The sequence below is a fragment of the Pavona decussata genome, unplaced genomic scaffold (genome assembly GCF_977016875.1).
Source record: "Pavona decussata unplaced genomic scaffold, jaPavDecu1.1 SCAFFOLD_102, whole genome shotgun sequence".
NCBI lineage: Eukaryota > Metazoa > Cnidaria > Anthozoa > Scleractinia > Agariciidae > Pavona > Pavona decussata.
In genome coordinates, this window is record NW_028145517.1 from 6,543,817 (window position 1) to 6,559,956 (window position 16,140).

General features: G+C 39.6%; 1 protein-coding gene across 4 annotated transcripts in view; it reads left to right on the plus strand.

Moving 5' to 3' along the window:
- Positions 1–16,140, plus strand: part of LOC146471946 (uncharacterized) — a 47,267-nt gene that overhangs the window by 16,867 nt on the left and 14,260 nt on the right. For 2 of the 4 annotated variants that reach the window (XM_085120513.1, XM_085120515.1), the window contains exons 2-3: positions 11,786–11,921; positions 12,961–13,063. The exons of 1 other annotated variant lie outside the window; for it this stretch is intronic. In XM_085120513.1, coding sequence (XP_084976639.1) covers positions 11,786–11,921; positions 12,961–13,063 — 239 coding nt within the window. Of the gene's footprint in view, positions 1–9,712; positions 9,813–11,785; positions 11,922–12,960; positions 13,064–16,140 lie in introns of those variants that run through there. One more of the 4 variants, XM_085120514.1, reaches the window with a different exon arrangement.

Consider the following 16,140-nt stretch of genomic DNA (forward strand, 5'->3'; position numbering starts at 1 on the left):
GAAAATTTTCCTCTCTCTATACGGTATCCTACTATGTATATATTTCCCCAAAATCTCGGTAGCAATAGTATTCTTAGAAATAAATTGCAACGTTAAACACGTGGTCGGTATAAAGACGAAGAACTGTGGACCACGGACTGGGTATTTTAACATTTGTATCGAACGATTACGTGCAGAATTCGGTGAATCCAAAGAAGACAAGTGCCGCCGATTAGCCGCCGAGTTAAGCGCTATCCAGCAAGAGCGTGGCGAGTCAGTGGAACAATTCGCGTTCAAATACAAGAAATTACTGCATCAATTGGAGAAACTTGGGGAAAAGATTGCGAAAGATTGTCCCACGTTTGCAATTTCTCAGTTTATTTCTAAAGTCAATTCCCGTATTGCTCAGCAGCTCGTTGTGAAAGCAGCAGAATTTGAAACACTCGATAAGACCGTCGAAGCGGCTCGTCGCATTGAGTTGTCATTTCAAAAACTGCCCACCGCCTCAAATGATGCAAATCAGTCGCTCGATGAATGGAAAGTAACACCACCGAATGCCTTTGTTTCTTGGACCGCCATGAAATCTCCAGATCAGCAGTTTCAACGACAGCAGAGAGTTTGTTACACTTGTGTCGACTTGTGGAGAAACAAATCATTTGTCACGGTATTGTCCGAAAAACCGCAAAGAAGCTTAAAAAAAACCCGAGGTCTGCAACAATTACAATCGATTTCCGAAATCTAATTGTGAGGAAGATGGCAACAAGTGCTCATATGGCCGACCACACAAATGCCAACGCTGTAATAAATGGGGTTGTAAAGCTATCAGACATTTTGAAAATCGCCCGTTCAGCACATCTCGCAGCACTGTTCCATTCGATGAGGTAAATTCTCTCAGGCAGCAACTTGTAGTCTTGTCTACTCGTCTGGCCAAATTCGAAGTCAGGGTGAGAGGTAAAAAGAGAATTCTTTGTCAGGGCGTTATTTACACTTAAAAATGATTACCAAGGGAGTTTCTCGATTCCCCGGGATCCCTAAGGACATAACCAAGTGAAAAATACCGCCTTGAAAATTTGGTCATTTTTGGCCAAAAAGCATGGACTTACCCTTTACGAAAAAGTCGATTTTTGGACGAAATACAAATATTCTTTTTAAAGCTTCCAATCGAATCAGTGTGTCCGAAAATGCCCCCTGAGACACTTTTTGGGCTTCCCAAGGGACCAGGGACAAAGGAATAGCCCAGAAAAGATAAAGTCAGGGTGAGAGTTTAACAGAAAATTCTTTTTCAGGGCGTTATTTGCACTTTAAAATGATTCGCAAGGGAGTTTTTCGACACGCCGGGATCCCTAGGGACATAAACAAGTGAAAAATGCCAAATTGAAAATTTGGTCATTTTCGGCCAAAAAGTATGGACTTACCCCTTAGAAAAAGTCAATTTTTGGACGAAATACAAATATTCTTTTTAAAGCTTGCAATCGAATCAGTGTGTCCAAAAATGTCCCCGGAGACATTTTTAGGCCTCCTAAAGGGCCAGGGACAAAGAAATAGCCCAGAAAAGATGAAGTCAGGGTAAGAGTTAAACAGAAAATTCTTTGTCAGGGCGTTATTTGCACCTACAAATGATTCCCAAGGAAGGTTTTCGACACGCCGGGATCCCTAGGGACATATAAAAGTAAAAAATGCCCACTTGAAAATTTGGTCATTTTTGGCCAAAAAGCATGGATTTACCCCATAAAAATACTCGATTTTTGGAGGAAGTACAAATATTCTTTTTTAAGGTTTATATCGAATCAGTGTGTCGGAAAATGTCCTTTGAGACACTTTTAAGCCTCTTTAGCCGGACCAGGGACAAAGAAATAGCCCAGAAAAGGTGAAGTCAGGGTGAGAGTTAAAAAGAAATTCTTTGTGAGGGCGGTTTTTGCACTTAAAAATCATTCCCAAGGGAGTTTTTCAACACGCCAGGATCCCTAAGGGCATAAACCAGTGAAAAATGCCCACTTGAAAATTTGGTCATTTTAAGCCAAAAAGTATGGACTTACCACTTAGAAAAAACTCGATTTTTGGAAAAAATAAAAGGAATTTCTTTTAAAGCTTCCAATCGAATCAGTGTCTCTGAAAATGTCCCCTGAGACACTTTTTTGGCCTACCAAGGGACCAGGGACAAAGAGAGAGCACAGAAAAGATAAAGTCAGGATGAGAGTTAAACAGAAAATTCTTTGTCAAGGCGTTATTTGCACTTAAAAATGATTCGCAAGGGAGTTTTTCGACACGCCGGGATCCCTACGGACATATAAAAGTAAAAAATGCCCACTTAAAAATTTGGTCATTTTTGGCCAAAAAGCATGGATTTACCCCTTAAAAAAAGTCGATTTTTGGAGGAAATACAAATATTCTTTTTTAAGGTTCATATCGAATTGGTGTGTCAAAAAAATGTCCTCTAGGACACCTTTTTGGCCTCCCAAGGGACCAGGGACAAAGAAATAGCTCAGAAAAGATGAAGTCAGGGTGAGAGTTAAACAGAAAATTCTTTGTCAGGGCGTTATTTGCACTTAAAAATGATTCCCAAGGGAGTTTTTCGACACGCCGGGATCCCTAGGGACATAAACCAGTAAAAAAAATGCCCACTTGAAAATTTGGTTACTTTTGGCCAAAAAGTATGGACTTACCCCTTAAAAGAAGTCGATTTTTGGAGGAAATACAAATATTCTTTTTAAAGCTTCCAATCGAATCAGTGTGTCCGAAAATGTCCCCTGAGACACTTTTAAGTCTTCCTAAGAGATCAGGGACAAAGAAAAAGCCAAGAAAAGATGAAGTCAGGGTGAGAGTTAAACAGGAAATTCTTTGTCAGGAATTTATTTGCACTTAACAATGATTCCCAAGGGACTTTTTTGACACGCCGGGATCCCTAGGGACATAAACAATTGAAAAATGCCGACTTGAAAATTTAGTCATTTGTGGCCAAAACGCATGCACTTACCTCTTTGAAAAAAGTCGATTTTTGGACGAAATTCAAATATTCTTTTTATAGCTTCCAATCGAATCAGTGTGTCCGAAAATGCCCCCTGAGGCGCTTTTTGGGCTTCCCAAATGACCAGCGACAAAGAAATAGCCCACAAAAGATGAAGTCAGGGTGAGAGTTAAACAGAAAATTCTTTTTTCGGCGTTATTTGCACTTAAAAATGATTCCCAATGGAGTTTCTCGACACACCGTGATCCCTAGGGACATAAACAAGTGAAGAATGCCCACTTTAAAATTTGGTCATTTTAGGCCAAAAGCATGGACTTACCCCTTAGAAAACATTCAATTTTTGGACGAAATACAAATATTCTCTTTAAAAATTACAATGGAATCAGTGTGTCGTTAAATGTGCCGTGAGGCACTTTTTATGCCTCCCAAAGCTTTTTTAAAGCTTTCAATCGAATTAGTATGTCCGAAAATGTCCCCTGAGACACTTTTAAGTCTTCCTAAGGGACCAGGGACAAAGAAAAAGCCAAGAAAAGATGAAGTCAGGGTGAGAGTTAAACAGAAAATTCTTTGTCAGGGCGTTATTTGCACTTAGAAATGATTTGCAAGGGAATTTTTCGACACGCCAGGGTTCTTAGGGACATAACGAGTGAAAAATGCCCACTTGAAAATGTGGTCATTTTTAGCCAAAAAGCATGAACGTACCCCTTTAAAAGAGTCGATTTTTTGACGAAATACAAATATTCTTTTTAAAGCTTCCAATCGAATCAGTGTGTCTGAAAATGTCCCCTGAGACACTTTTTTGGTCTCCCAAGGGACCAGGGACAAAGAAATAGCACAGAAAAGATGAAGTCAGGGTTAGAGTTAAACAGAAAATTATTTGTCAGGGCGTTATTTGCACTTAAAAATGATTCCCAAGGGAGTTTTTGACACGCAGGGATCCCTAGGGACATAAACAAGTTAAAAATGCCTGACTTAAAAAATTTGGTCATTTTTGGCCAAAAAGCATGAACTTAGGCCAAAAAGCATGAACTTACCCCTTAGAAAAAAGTCGATTTTTGGACGAAATGCAAATTTTCTTTTTAAAGCTTTCAATCGAATTAGTATGTCCGAAAATGTCCCCTAAGACACTTTTAAGTCTTCCTAAGGGACCAGGGACAAAGAAAAAGCCAAGAAAAGATGAAGTCAGGGTGAGAGTTAAACAGAAAATTCTTTGTCAGGGCGTTATTTTCACTTAAAAATGATTTCTAAGGGCGTTTTTCGACACGCCGGGATCCGTAGGGACATAAACAAGTGAAAAGTGCCCACTTGAAAGTTTGGTCATTTTTGGCCAAAAAGCATGAACTTTAATACGCCTTAGAAAAAAGTCGAATTTTGGACGAAATACAAATATTCTTTTCAAATCTTTTAATCGAATCAGAGTGTCCGAAATTGTCCCCTGAGACACTTCTAAGTCTTCCTAAGGGACCAGGGACAACGAAAAAGCCAAGAAAAGATGAAGTCAGGGTGAGAGATAAACAGAAAATTCTTTGTCAGGTCGTTATTTGCACTTAAAAATGATTCCCAAGGGATTTTTTTCGACACGCTGGCATCCCTAGGGACACAAACAAGTGAAAAATGCCGACTTAAAAAATATGGTCAGTTTTGACCAAAAAGCATGGACTTACCCCTTAAAAAAGAGTCGATTTTTGGACGAAATACAAAAATGTCCCTTGAGACACATTTTAGCCCTCCAAAAAAACCATGGACAAAGAAATAGCCCAGAAAAGATGAAGTCAGGGTGAGAGTTAAACAGAAAATACTTTGTCAGGGCGGTATTTGCCTTTAAAGATAATTCCCAAAGGAGTTTTTCGACACGCCGGGATCCCTATGGACATAAACCAGTAAAAAAAATGCCCACTTGAAAATTTGGTTACTTTTGGCCAAAAAGTATGGACTTACCACTAAGAAAAAAGTCGATTTTTGGACGAAATACAAATATTCGTTTAAAGCTTTAAGCTTAATCAGTGTGTCCGAAAATGTTCCCTGAGAAACCTTTTTAGGCCTCCCAGGGGACCAGGGACAAAGAAATAGCCCAGAAAAGATGAAGTCAGGGTGAGACTTAAACTGGAAATTCTTTGTCAGGGCGTTATTTGGACCTAAAGATAATTCCCAAAGGAGTTTTTCGACACGCCGGTATCCCTATGGACATAAACCAGTGAAAAATGCCTACTTGAAAATTTGGTCATTTTTGGCAAAAAAAATAAACTTACCCCTTAAAAAAAAGTCAATTTTGGACGAAATACAAATATTCTTTTTAAAGCTTTTAATCGAATCAGTGTGTCCAAAAATGTCCCCTGAGAAAATTTTAGGCCTCCCAAGGGACCACGGACAAAGAAATAGCCCACAAAGGGTCAGGGTAAGAGTTAAACAGAAAATTCTTTGTCAGGGCGTTATTTGCACTTAAAAAATGATTTCCAAGGGAGTTTTTTAACACGCCGGGATCCCTAGGGACATAAACAAATGAAGAATGCCGACTTGAAAATTTGGTCATTTTTGGCCAAAAAGCATGAACTTACCCCTTAGAGAAAAGTCGATTTTTGGACGAAATACAAATCGAGTCAGTGTGTCCGAAAATGTCCCCTGAGACACTTTTTAGGCTTCGCAAGAGACCAGGGTCAAAGAAATAGCCCAGAAAAGTTGAAATTAGGTTGAGCGTTAAACAGAAACGTCCTTGTCGGGGAGTAATTTGCACTTAAAAATCTTTCCCAAGGGAGTTCTAAGGGGTAAGACCATGCTTTTTGGCAAAAAATGACCGAATTTAGAAGGCGGCATTTTTCACGTGATTATGTCCTTAGGGCTCTCGGCGTGTCGAAAAACTGACTTGGGAATCATTTTTAAGTGCAAATAACGCCCGGAAAAAGAATTTTCTTTTTAACTCTCTCTTAATCTTTTCTGGGCTATATCCTTGTCCTTGGCCCCTTGGAGTGCCTAAAAAATGTGTCAGGGGACATTTAAGGACACACTGATTCGATTGGAAGGTTTAAAAAGAATATTCTTATTTCGTCCAAAGATCAATTTTTTTTAAGGGGTAAGTCCATGCTTTTTGGCCAAAAATGGCATAATTTTGAATTAGGTATTTTTCACTTGTTGATGTAGCTAGGGATCTCGGCGTGTCGGAAAACTCCCTTGGGAACTTAAAAAGTGTCTCATGTGACGTTTACGGTCACACTGATTCGACTGGAAGCTTTAGAAAGATTATTTGTATTTCGACCAAAAAACGACTTTTTTCCTAAGAGGTAAGTCCATGGCTTTTGGCCAAAATGACCAAATTTTAATGTCAGCATTTTTTACTTGATTATGTCCCTAAGGATCTCGGCGTGTCGAAAAACTCCCTTGGGAATCATTTTTAAGTGCAAAAACGCTCGGACAAGGAATTTTCTGTTTAACTCTCACCCTGATTTAATCTTTTCTTGGCTATTTCCTTATCCCTGTTCCCTTGGGAGGCCAAAAACGTGTTTCAGGGGACATTTTCGGACTCACCGATTCGATTGGAAGCTTTAAAAAGAATATTTGTATTTGGTCCAAAAATTGATTTTTTTCCTAAAGGATAATTCCATTAGTTTTGGCCAAAAATGACCAAATTTTCAAGACGGCATTTTTCACTTGATTATGTCCCTAGAGATCTCGTCGTATTGAAAAACTCCCTTTGGAATCATTTTTGAATGAATGAATGAATTCTTAAATAACGCCCGGACAAAGAATGTTCGTCCAAATCAACATTTTTCTTAGTGGTCAGTAAAGGGGTTTTGGTCAAAGATGACCACAGTTTGAAGTCGGCATTTTTCACTTGTTTATGTCCCTAGGAATCTCGGCATATCGTAAAAATCTCTTTTGAGTGATTTTTAACTGCAAATAACGCCATGGCAAAAACTTTTCTTTTTAACTCTCACAATGACTTCATCTTTTGTGGGCTATTTTTTTTCATGGTCCCTTGGGAGGCCTAAAAAGTGTCTCAGAGGACGTTTTTCGGACACAGTTATTCGATTGGAAGCTTTTAGAACAATATTTGTATTTCGTCCAAAAATCAACTCTTTTTTAAAAGTTTGTAATCAAATCAGGGTGTCCTAAACGTCCCCTGAGATAGTTTTTGGGACTCCCAAGTGTCCAGGGGCAAAGAAATAGCCCACAAAAGATGAAGTCCGGGTTATAGTTAAACAGAACGTTCTTTGTCAGGGCATTATTTTCACTTAAAAATCATTCCCAAGGTAGTTTTACGACACGTCGAGATTCCTAGGGAGATAAACAAGTGGAAAATGCCAACTTCAAATTGTCGTCATTTTTGACCAAAAACCCTGGACTAACCCCTTAGAAAAAAACTCTATTTTTGGACGAAATACAAATATTGTTTTAAAAGCTTTCAATTGAATCAGTGTGTCCGAAAATGTCCCCTGAGACACTTTTTAGGCCTCCCAAAGGACCAGGGACAAAGAAACAGACCACAAAAGACGAAGTCAGGGTGAGAGTTAAACATAAATTTCTTTGTCAAGGCGTTATTTGAACTTACAAATCATTCCCAAGGGATTTTATGACACCCCGGGATCGCTAGGGACATAAAAGAAAAATGAAAAATGAAGAAGTGAAAAATGCCAACTTCAAAATGTTGTCATTTTTGACCAAAAACCCTGGACTTTAGAAAAAAGTCGATTTATTTAACGAAATACAAATATTGTTTTAAAAGCTTCCAGTCGAATCAATGTATCCGGAAACGTCCCCTGAGGCACTTTTTAGGGACTTATGTACGGAGGGAAATTTGCGTTAGGAAATCGGCTAGGCTTAAACTTGGAGGGAGATTTGCGTCTCAAAATCGATTGGGCTAGCTTATAATTGGAAGGAAATTTGTGTCAGTAATTTTGTACTGTGCGAGGAGTTTTTACTGTAACTCATGAGAACGTAGATCCTTCTAAACACTCACCCATGCAAACTTAAAACACAACATCAAATTACCTTATTGAGAATGCAATACTCAGTTCAAAGGTCAGGTAACATCAATATAAGGTACGCTGTTTACATGAAAAAATAAAACTTAATAAAAAGCTCCTTTTTGGTTTATTTTGTATTTGATGGCAATTTCCAAGTATAAGCCCCAGGGGGCTTATATTCCGAGGAGCTATTTAACGGAGGGTTTTTATTGTTTCGAGTCTGGGGAGCTTATATTTGGAGGGGTTTATTTTCGGAATTTTACGGTATGTTAACACAGGAGGACTTCGTAAATCTGGCCTCCGATTAGTAGATACCTTCAATGCAAATTTACACGGTTTGTGTAGCGGGTAGTCTCCCTCGCAGCCATTGTGTCTCGTCACGCAACGCTCCTCCGTTGTGGGGAGGAGCGTTGCGTGACGAGACACAGAACGGCTGCGAGGGAGACTATGTAGCGTGGGGTGGAGATCAGCCTGATTCGAAAAATCTGTAGCACTACATCTTAACACTAAAGGGTTTTAAACATAGGATACATTGGCACCAAGGGTCGCTCTGAAGCTATTATCAACACTCGTTGATATATTACGATGGGATGTCCTCCATGCAGTTGGTGAATTAAAGACCAACCTCCCATTAGGTAATTGATTTAGGTTGACTCCGTGTTAGCTTGCGTGAGGTGTCTACCGACAGTTCGTGTAGACTCAAGTCATTTTAATGTGGATTTTTGCACCAAAATCGATGAATTTTGTACCATTATATGTCAGTAACCTTTTCACCGAAGATTTTACTGCTAAACATACATCCATTAATGACTTTAAGTTTGTTTTAATTCGTACATGTCAGATATATCCACTAAACTTGAAATGAGAAATATTTAGCTAAAAAATAGGCCTTATCACGGTTTTCGACGTTATTTTGACGAGTAGGCAAACAGGCTCGAAATAACAGTGTTTGTATGGAAATCCGATGTCAAATAATTTTCATAAAACATCGCTTCTGAAAAATTCATGAATTGGAAACTTTTGGCACTAGGAAAAGGATTTTAGGAAAAAACTTGGAGGGATGTAGCTGTGCCAGAAAGCGTCCAGTCGTGTATTGAACTTTCCATGCATTTCCCTGTATTTTTTTTCCCGCGAGCTATTTTTAGAGCAGTTCACGGCTGGTTCGCTATACAGACAAATGAATGGAAAGTTCAAAACACGAATGGACGCTTTCTGGCACAGCTACATCCCTCCAATTTTTTTTCTTAAAATCTTTTTACTAGTGCCAAACGTTTCCAATTCATGAATTTTTCAGAAGAAATGTTTTATGAAAATTATTTGAAATCGGATTTCCATACAAACACTGCTATTTCGAGCCTGTTTGCCTACTCGTCAAAATTGCGTCGAAAACCGTGATAAGGCCAATTGCAATTGGACTTTAAGTGTTTGCAAATTCTTAAAATTTATCACAGAATAAGCATAGATTCGAATGTTTCATTACATATTCAATCATTCCATTCTTTTCTCGATTGCTTTGAGCCGTGTGAATTTCAGCCATTAATTACAGCAAAATTTACGCAGAAAAATTTTCCTAGCTGCGAAAGTCAAACACAGATGGTCTTAGCTGCGCAAACTAATTATTTTTACTCGCTGCCTATTGGATTTATTATTATATTGGTGACAGTATGGATAATGTATCAGTCCCATACAGTTTGTTATTATCCAGCTGTAAAAGCAAGAATTTGTCTCCATGGTTACATGGTTTGCCCAGCTGGGTCCTCGCATGATAGGCAGTTATTAGTGGCATAATTAATCTTTTGGTTCATCTTCTCCTTGATGAGTTCTTAATCACAGATTTATTCTACAGGAAAAGAAGATGTTGCTCTTTCTGCTGTCTTTGTTCCTGTTTTCCAACACTGCTCAAGGCAAAGGTTAGCAATGAATTTCTTTTGATTACGGGAAATCGTTTTGTTCTGAGTATTGAACGGATGTGAGCGAAGCGTTGATTGATAAATGATTTCTCAAATAAAACATTGATTAAAATCCGACTTGTAGAAGATTTTAAAAAGTTCCCAGATTTCAGTACTCCCAGCATACAATTATTAATGTTGCAGTTAAGCTGTTAAACTAGAAATAAAAAACACGAAAGAAATAAAGAAATGATCACAAAACGTGCGTCGTTACGATATTTCAGAAATTTGCTTCAAATGGATTGCCAACTTGTTCAGTCGAAGTCTGTAAAAGTCATTCCGGCATACTGTCTGGCATTTATGCGGCGAGTTTTAAGCGTGATATTACTTCAGTACAATCTACAAAAGAATAGATCGCTAAAACGAAGACTTGTCCGCGGCAACTATACATGAACGCTGTTTTACCATAAAAAGTCTTCTAACTTAAAATCACAATCTGATGTGAATATTACCAATTCCAGACTAAGTTTTAACAGTTTCAAAATAATTCAGTTGCATGCCACTATAAGAAAGCATGGCCTCTTGACTCCATTAAGTTCAGCAAAAACAAAAATATCTGTGTACTAGCTTACGATTTTGTTTCTGGAAACTCAATTTGTTAGTTTTTATATATCAATATAAGTAAGCCCTGCTTTTCGCTAAGCGACGCAGTTACCAATGCGAGTATAAGTCCATATAATTAGATAAGGAGGCCTGGTGAATTTCTGAAGAAACTGTGGTGCTGCGTCGGTGGGGTTAGATTCGCTCTAACAAAGCGTGAACGCTCGAAACGTCAGCACTCGAATCTCTTTACGGCGGTGAACAAACTACATTATAAACGCTATGAAATAAATGTGATGGTACATTTCAAGCCTGGTGAGTAAATGAGAATGATGTATTATTCCAGAAAGTGACACAGGCATACTCGGAAAAAGAAATCCGAGTGCTCCTATCAGGAGTCGAACCTAAGACCTTCCGATTACTAGTTCGGATGCTCTACCACCAAGCTACAGAAGACTCGTGGGAGCTAAGGCCATTAAACTAGGTTCATGGGACAAACATCCTGTATACTGCTAGGATTTGAATGTCGAACGTATGTGGTATATGAAATAAATGTGACGGTATATTTCAAGCCTAGTGAGTGAATGAGAACGATGTATTATTGCAGAAAGCGACACAGGCATACTCGGAAAAAAGAAACCCGAGTGCTCCTATCAGGAGCATCAGACTGACCTCACTAGTAGAGAGGTATGTAAAAGATAAGGATCACAATATGAGGCAGAGGCTCTGCAGTGTGACATGGACTTTGGGAAACGCTTACATCTGTGCTTGGTAGGTTAGAGAACACCAGGGGCTGTTTACCATTTGCGCAAAAAAATCCCATCGGAAATGAAATCGCTTCTAAAATTTCGGAAATTTGGGTACCTCTAAAGGCACTCCTATTATTCCATTCGGTACGAAATGTCGGAGAATTTCGTAACATTTGTCATTTCTCCTGTCGCCAGGCTAGTAACCAAGAGAATCACGCCTCGGCGCCATCCCTTTCGACACGATAAAATGCTTTGGGTTAGTGTGCTGTTTTTGACAAAGCCTTTACCATTATTCAACGGTGATCCCAATCGGTCGATTAATCCGTTGTTCTTGCCGAATGGTAAACACTTCATGTAGGTCTTACTTACTATCTCGACTTGATTAGAAAGTGACTGGAAACATTAAAAAAAGGAAAAAAAATTGTAACATTTCTAAATGGCAAACATTTGATTCCGCAAACCATTCCAAAATCCGGAACCAAAAAATAAGCAAAATTAAACTCTAGGCACAAACTTTATGCCGTGCGAAGTTGATCTAAACATGTTTGTAGCCGTCGATTCCAGTTACTGTTTTTTTTTTCCAGGGGAAAGTTCTTTTTGGTTTACTGATCCTGATAGGCCAATCTCTTTTATATTTACTTTCAGGTTACAAAGTAGTAGTAAAGACGTCGGGTGATCGTTGGGCTAGTACCGATGCTACAGTGAAGATCCGAGTTCGAGGCACTAAAAACCAAATCTACAGACCACTTCCTGGACACTATAATAGTTTTGAACAAGGACGGTAAGTGATTATATCGTTCGTTATCATTCTATGTTATGATTATCTTTTCCTTACACGAGGGAACCCAACGAGAAAAAAACTGATGTCTCCTGTGTTGCTAGATCGTTTAACTGCCTTTTAAAGAAATGTTTCCGTCAGTTAGATAATACAGTTTAATCTGTTCGGATGCTTTCGCTGAAAATTTAAGATGCAGAAAGTTTTAGGGAAAGGAATATTGTGTCCCGAATTAACGAGCTGCTAAGTCAAGCTGACCTTATTTCGCATTTTCAACGAGACATTTTCTCGCCACAAAGGAAAGCAATTGACTTTCCAGTGTTGCCAAATTAAGGGGGTAGAGCGGTTTTGTCGAAAGTGATTTCGCCTTTACGTTGGTTTTGCATTACTACGCTCTGTGATTGGTTAACAAAACTCGCGCCACTTTCTCAACCAATGGAACTCCAAACCAAACCAATCGAGAACCAATCGTGTTTTCCCGCGCGTGGCGCCAGATACATGTATTTGCTTCGAATTCTGATTGGCTTAAATGTGTTGTTTACATCTGCTGCGATTGGTCAGAGTAATAACTTTGGTTTTGGTTTAACGACACTCAATTGGAAACCGCTCTAAAATACCTACTGAACATACCAGAGACTAAAATAGTCATAGTAACAAGCCGAGTCGACTACGCATGTATATTTCAGTTTAGAGTTTAGATAGTTCACAATACATGTGTTCCAATACAATACATGTGCTCCAAAGAAGTTTAGCTGTTATTGAAATGGTTGCATAAAAGTACAAATACTCATTAATGTGATAATGATGACGAAAGAAAAGATGATGATGATGATGTTGGTGACGATGATGATAATGATGAAGAGAATATAAGTTTCAGAAAGGATTCCGGTCTCCGGGTATAATCACGGGCAATCGGTCACAACCCCATACATCAGTAGTTTGGGAATTGGAATAACCCTGACAAAAACCAACGAAATTGACCGTTAAACAATTAGCAAAATCATGCATAGCTAAAACATTTCTCTTTTTTCCCGTAACATTATAGGACAGATACCTTTACTTTACAAGACTATGACATTGGACGCGTGACAGGAATGGACGTTTATCGCGACAACAGTGGAATCTTCCCCGATTGGAAGCTTGATTGGGTAATTAATTTACAGCGGTCAGCCTCGGAAATGGCTGAGTGACCACTTAATACAGGTTACACAGAATACACGTTAAACACAATAAACGGGACATTTTATAAGCAAACATTATGGCCTGACATAGTGTAATTTAAATCGAGGCAAGGTGCTCACGTGTTAATCCGTTGGAACTGGGATGTACCAGGTACGGGTAGTAGCATAAGTCTAGCCAATGAGTTTAGAGTAAATGATAAGCATGGTTATAAAATAGAATATTTGCCAAGGTAGTCTTTCAAAACTTAGTGCACCGTCTATGCACCCACAAAATCACCTACTTGGTTAAGAAAATGCAGCGATAAAATGGTATGACAAAGGAGTACATGGTATATACACGTTTTGTTGTGTTCTGTCAGATTAATAAGAAAAACTCTCGCCATTTTCTCAACCAGGAAAACCCAAACCAATGATGCTTTTGCTGTACAAGTTTTCCCGCGCTAATGCATCAGTCATTTCAGGCAGCAGTTCCCATACTTTCCCGGCTGACCACCGGGCATTAGGATTTTTGAAGACAAACTGGGAAATGCCCCACGGCGGGAACAAACGAGCTGTTCAAAATGCCTGGTGGTAGAGTAAAAAAATCAGTTAATTTCTTTGTTTCTGGGCTTACCTCATCCTCGGAGACCCAGGGGAAGATAGTTGGGTCAAAAGAAAGTCGAAGCGGCCAAGTTTACTGGGCTTACCTTCATTCTAATGAAAGTCAATTCAGGCCAAAGTAAGTTTTAAGTATTAAGTGATGAGCATTACTGCTCATCATCGTTCCAGTCACCGTTCTCTTTGTGGATCTACGATGTCATTTAGTAGTTTAACCGACAAATTTATGAAAGGAAACAACAGGGCTATGAAGTGAAAATCACGAGGCCATCCAAGACCCTGAGGTAGTCAAATGTATAAACCCCAGGGACGGAAAGTTACAATTACAATTTATATAGCGCCAAAATCCAAAAGTTCTTAGGCGCTTTACAAAAGTCAGAACAATTCATTAAAAAAACAAGCATGTTAAAAATATATACAAAAATTGTTTAAGTAATATGTGAAAATGACTAGATATTAAACTAAATTTTCGTTTGGAAAGAAGTTGTTTTAACTTACGTTTGAGAATGTCAACTGAAGCACAGTTCCTTATTTCAATAGGTGAAGAGTTCCATAATTAAGGAGCACAGACAGAGAACGCTCTGTCTCCATAACTCTTCAGATTAGACAAAGGAATAACTAATAATTTTGAAGAAGAAGATCGAAGGTTGGGTGCAGGGGTGTGGACGAATGCCCCACCAATAACTGGTGTAGCCGTTTTTCCTTACACCATTATGTCATATGACCATTTATGGAAAATGTGGGTCACGTGTGAGCAGAGATTAAACAGAGTTCAAGTTGTTGTTGTATCGAGTAGTCGCGATATGTTTTCGCCTACTTTCTGAACGCTACAAATCTGGTGGAGAATCCAAAAATCTCGAAATGACTTCCGTAGAAGAATTACAAAGTATCGTGGCAGGCCGTACGGCAATTGTCAAGCAACAGGCAGAAGCACAAAAGGCAACAAACGCTCAAATCGCTAACCTCACTGAGGCATTGCTCGCACCTGGCGGACCCCCTGCAGCTCCGCCTACTGTCCAGGCAAATTCACCGGCTTTACGAATGCCTGCTCTTCAACTCCCGCAATTTCGTTATGACCAGAACACTCACGACGACGTTGACGAATTCCTCGAATTATTCGATGTTCAAACGACCCATTTGCAAGCCGCAACTAAGCTCACCTTGCTACAACAAGCATGTATTGGCGAATGGCCAAATTCCGTGTTGTCAATGGAAAAGACTAAATTTACAGATAAAACAACACCTCTCCAAAAGCTGGACAGTTTTAAACAAGCTTTAAAATCAGCATTTGCCGAACCACCAGAAGTACAACGCCGTCGTCTGGCGTCTGAGTTTTCTACGATGAAACAGCGAGTCACAGAATCGATCGATCGCTTCGCATTTCGCTTCAAAAACAACCTTCACCGCCTTACTAAATTAGGCGAACCCGTGGACCGAGACTCGCCTCAGTTCATCGTGTCGCAGTTTATCTCCAAAACGAAACCAGACATTCAAAAACATTTGATGCTTAAAGCAGAAGAGTACAAAGATCTTTCTGATCGTCGAAGCCGCAAAACGAATCGAGTGTTCGTTCAGCCCCGCGCACAGTCAACCCAATAAACAATTGCCGGAACAAACTATCGCTCTTACCACGAATCCAGCTCCTGGTTTTCCTCGTGATAGCGGCAAAGGATCCCGCTGTTATAGCTACAATTCCTATGGCCATACCAAAGGCAACTGCCCCGAGAAAAGGCAGAAAAACCACAATTCAACGAATCCCCGAAGAAGTAATGAAGTTTGCCGTTTATGGAACAAGCATCAACGATCTCCCTGCGTCTTACCAGACCAATTATGCAGATATGGCCGTCTTCACAACTGTAACACTTGTTCCAAGCCGGGGTGCAAGGATATTAATCATGCAAACACTTGTCCACCTGTTGCAAACTCCTGCGAAGTTCAACCACCACAGGCCACCCAGCCGGGACTATGCACTTCTCAACCACCATCCCCTGGTGTCCAGTCTCAGTCTTCCAACCCTCCGCCATTTTTGATGCCGACTTTTCCACATTCTTCAAATGAATTGTCTGTTAACTTGAATCGTTCTATTTTGTCATGTCAAGTCACCTCAGCTGGTAAAGTCCTTCAGCTCCCACTTGATTCCTGTTGTTCTGTTACACTGTGTAGCCTAGATCACGCACAGCACATTCACTCTGCAAAACCTGAATTGAAGTACTAGAAACTTGAAAATCCCGTTCCAGTACAAATGGCTGACACTAGTGCCTCTCTGAATGCTGTTGCTGTCCAAGAGGTACCAATTGCCTGGCTTCCAGACAAAGAAACTGTTCATGTCGCTCTTCTCGTGCCCAATATGTCTTGGCCACTCTTGTTTGGCGAAAATCACTTAGCAGGTACTCACGCCTTGTCTGACCACAGAGAAAAGACGGTGACATTCCGTCACCCTGCTATGA